The sequence below is a fragment of the Aplysia californica genome, unplaced genomic scaffold, assembly GCF_000002075.1.
Source record: "Aplysia californica isolate F4 #8 unplaced genomic scaffold, AplCal3.0 scaffold01108, whole genome shotgun sequence".
NCBI classification, from domain to species: Eukaryota; Metazoa; Mollusca; class Gastropoda; order Aplysiida; family Aplysiidae; genus Aplysia; species Aplysia californica.
Window position 1 is genome coordinate 64,795 of NW_004798378.1, and position 4,253 is coordinate 69,047.

General features: G+C 43.5%; 1 protein-coding gene across 1 annotated transcript in view; it reads left to right on the forward strand.

Moving 5' to 3' along the window:
* LOC101864111 (peroxidase-like protein 3) overlaps window positions 1-4,253 on the forward strand; it is a gene marked incomplete at its 5' end in the record, with an annotated part of 13,016 nt that overhangs the window by 6,222 nt on the left and 2,541 nt on the right. The window contains 1 exon segment of the mRNA XM_005111715.3: window positions 5-187. Within this exon segment, the coding sequence (XP_005111772.2) occupies window positions 5-187 (183 nt within the window).

Genomic DNA, 4,253 nt, shown 5'->3' on the forward strand with positions numbered 1-4,253 from the left:
CCAGGTACACGGCGGGTATCACAGACCGAATGTTCGAGAAGCCCGGCCAGCCCCGCACCGGCTCCGACATCGCCGCCAGGAACATCCAGAGAGGGCGGGAGCACGCCCTGCCCACCTACAACGCCTGGAGACGTCACTGTGGCCTGCCCGCCATCACAGACTTTGACCAGATGGGCCCAGATGGCAGGTCAGTGGGTCACAGGAAACAGCGTTTGTATGGCGCAAACAGCCGCTCAACAGCAAGCACTAGGAGCTTTTACTTCACTTGCTCTCTCCCTGAGGGTGCAGTGGCGGAGCGGTGATATGTGTTTAATTTCGTCTTCAATGAAATGATCTTTGACTTTCGTATAGTTTTTCATTTCACAAAAGCGATCCACGCATTTTTAAGTCTTTGGTGGAGGTCGTGAAGGCAGTCTGCAGTTTTGGATATAATGCTGCCAAGGTACTTGAATGTACTACTTTCTGCAGGGGGTTCTCCATGAAGAGTGATGGGCGTAGTTTCTGATGACAGTCGTAGTACTTCTGTTTTGGATACATTTATCATAAGACTAACCTTTTCCTCAGCTTTTGCTGGTTCGTTAAAAAAAATCATTTTCCTGTACTGTGGTGTTTGATAGGCAGATGTCATCCGCAAAATCTAGATCTCCTAAATATGTGCCATTTGTCCATCCAATGCCTGTTTCAATGTATTTGCTCTGACTCACTACAAAATCCATCACAATTCCAAAAAGTACAGGTGATAATATACAACCTTGTCTACTAACATCAGTAATTACTTCAAAAGGTGTAGATAGTTTGCCTTCAACTATGACACAGCAGCTTGCTTTGGTATATATTGATCTTATACAGTTTATTATTTTTGTTAGGATGCCATAAACTGTAAGAATTTTCCACATGGTATCTCGGTCTATGCTGTCAAAGGTTTTTGTTAAAGTCTACAAAGTTCAAAATAATTGGGACACTCCATTCTTTGCTTTGTTCTACGATATTTCTAAGAACAAACAGTTGATCTGTACATGATCTCCACCGTCGAAAGCCCGCTTGTTCCTCTCTAAACCCGGTTACACGCAACGGTAAACTGTGTCAGATTCGTCGTATGACAGAACTGCCCGTTTGATCGAACTGTGTTGTCTGTTTACTCGTTCCAATCTATCGTCCAGTTTTCTGTGGATTGAGGAGATTGTGTTCGCCTTTCATTCATTAGGTCCAGAGCTCGAAACCTTCGCATTGAGAGCATGCAACTCGCTGTCGTCGCAAAGTGACATGGTGGCTTTATGACGAGGAATCTCCTCAATCGATAGAAAACTGGACGATAGATTGGAACGTGTAAACAGACTACATAGTTCGATAAAACGGACAGTTCTCTCAAACGACAAATCTGATACAATTTATCGTTTCGTGTAACCGGGGCTTGAGTCTGTCGTCTATGCGCTGTACAATCTATACAAGTACCCTAGCCAATCTGATGACATTCTGAAACAATCTCAACTTCCTGGGAAGCATGCAGACAAGATCTAATTTCGCTGTCTGTGGCTGGGTACTCATTCCTTCATAGATGGCGCTCTGTTGAAGGTCAAAACATAATGTGTAAAGAGGATCATGTTTAGCTCAAAGTCACAGATATTTGAAGTTGATATGTTCAGGTCAGTCTCATAGGTCAGTTCAGGTTTAAAACAAACAGGTGATGAAGAGACAAAAGCAGTTTCCATGACAATTGAATAAACAGTAAGGTATTGAACATCTCGGCTTCACTGGTAAAATTGAAGACATGCAAGGCAGGGGAAGACTCAAAGAAAAGTTTAGGTTGTTTCAGAATGCTCTCAGATTTCACTGTCTGTGAGTGGGTACCCAATCACACCTATGTGGGGCACAGTGGAAGGTCAAACATAAAGTGTAAAGAGAATTGTGTTTAGCTCAAGGTCACAGATATGTGAAGTTGGTATGTTCAGGTCAGTCTCATAGGTCAGTTCAGGTTTAACTCATTCAGCCCCGCTGTGTTTTGAGCAGCTTGTCGCTGCGGACCGCCGTTTAGAGGGTGTTTTCAAACATTCATTGTGAAAAAAATATTGAAGATATGTATGTGACCTTTTCAGGGATAAAAGAAGACTCAAAGAGCTATGTTTCTATTTAAACTGATTGTTGTTATCTTAACCACTTTAAAACAATGGATGTGCGGGTTTGAACTTGATTTGCGAGACTTCTTACATTCAGGTTCATCGTAATCGGGGTCTGCATCACTATCGGAGTAATCAGAACCACTGGAATCATTTGACTCTTCCAACAGTTCAAAGATACTAGATCTAGCTCTGCGAGCTGCTTGACGCTTTAGCCTGTCTGACGCCATTTTGGTCAATACTGGAGAGGTGCGGAGGGGGTGTTTCGCACAACAACAAAAATCATAAAAAATTGATTCCCAGCAGAAAGAAACGAAATTAGTCTCAAACAAAAGGGAACTAACTGTACTATTTTTACAACAGCTCAAGATCTGTCCCTGGACCAAAACAAATGATTAGGTCAGGATCGCCAATGTGGTGACATCAGGGCTGAGATGTACAGGGATATAAATCACCAATGTGGTGACATCAGGGCTGAGATGTACAGGGATAATAATATAAATCACCAATGTTAGGACATCAGGGCTGAGATGTACAGGGATATAAATCACCAATGTGGTGACATCAAGGCTGAGATGTACGCGTAGAGGAATCATCAATGTGGTGGTAACGGAAGAGACAGACACATATTAGCTTCTGGGACAATTGAACAAACATTAAGGGGGTCTCATGGCCTAGAGGTTAAGGTGTTTGCCTCTCATTCAAAGGCCCCGGGTTCGAATCCGGGTAACGACAGAACCATTTTCTTCTTTTATTTGTTTATGTAGAGGTTTTACGGCGCTCGCAACTGTTTAAGGTCATATGAGCGCCAGTTTTCTTCTTTAAACTTGTCTTCTTTCACCTCCTTTCCTGCTCTCTAACAATGTTCTGTCGTCTGCTTTCGTCTCCTCTTTCTGCCCCCACTCCCTCACCTTCTTTGCCCCCTCCTCTGGGCTCCTGACTCTTTCTGCAGCCTTTCTACTGCTACTCCTTAACTCCTTCTTTCTGCTGTCTTTCAGCCACACCCCTGATCTTCTAGTAGGAAAGATCTACACCTAGCCTTCTCGGACAAGGGCAAAAAACCTCGAAGGGCCCGTATACCAAAGTTTTGCACGTTAAAGATCCCTTGGTGGTCTAAAATCGATAAGAGTAGGCTTCGGCCGCCACCCGGGCACAATTCAAAATTTCGCACCAACTGAAAACATTAGGTGTGTCCCGCGCGCTCATATGACCTTATGCAGTTGCGAGTGCCGTAAAACACTTACCAAAAAAATAAAAAAAATAAAAAAATAAATAATAAGGTCTTGAGCATCTTGGTCTCACTGGTAAAATTGAAGGCAAGCAAAGCAGGGGAAGACTTAGAGAAATGTATTTTGAAAGCCTCAATAGTCGGTTGACGGGGAACTATCAGGATAATACAGCTTTTTTAAGCGCCTCTGAACAAAGGAATGAATGGTAAACCCTGATGGCCGATGTCTGAGGCAGATCTGGCAGTTGACGGTGAAGATGCTGCAAGTTTAGATGTACGGAACAGAACTCGAGACTGCTACACCTCTTTTACAGACAGTGCGCTGGCTTCATGTAGAAAAATGAGTTATATAAGTACAAGTTGACCACTCGAGGTCACAAATGCTTGAATGATAATGTGTCATCATGTCTATCAAATGTATTGCTTTTTTGTTTTTGTTTTTTTTGTAAGTGTTTTAGGGCGCTCGCAACTGCATAAGGTCATATGAGCGCGCGGGACACACCTAATACTTTTAGTCGGTAGGAAATTTTGAATTTTGCCCGGGTGGCGGCCGAAGCCTACTCTTATCAATTTTAGACCACCAAGGGATCTTTAACGTGCAAAACTTTTGTAAACGGGCCCTTCGAGGTTTTTTGCCCTTGTCCGAGAAGGCTAGGTGTAGATCTTTCCTACCAGAAGATCAGGGGTGTGGCTGAAAGACAGCAGAAAGAAGGAGTTAAGGAGTAGCAGTAGAAAGGCTGCAGAAAGAGTCAGGAGCCCAGAGGAGGGGGCAAATGAGGTGAGGGAGTGGGGGCAGAAAGAGGAGACAAAAGCAGACGACATAACATTGCTAGAGAGTAGGAAAGGAGGTGAAAGGAGACAATTTTACTTTTAGAGAAGAACATTTTTCGGTCGCTACCCGGATTCGAACC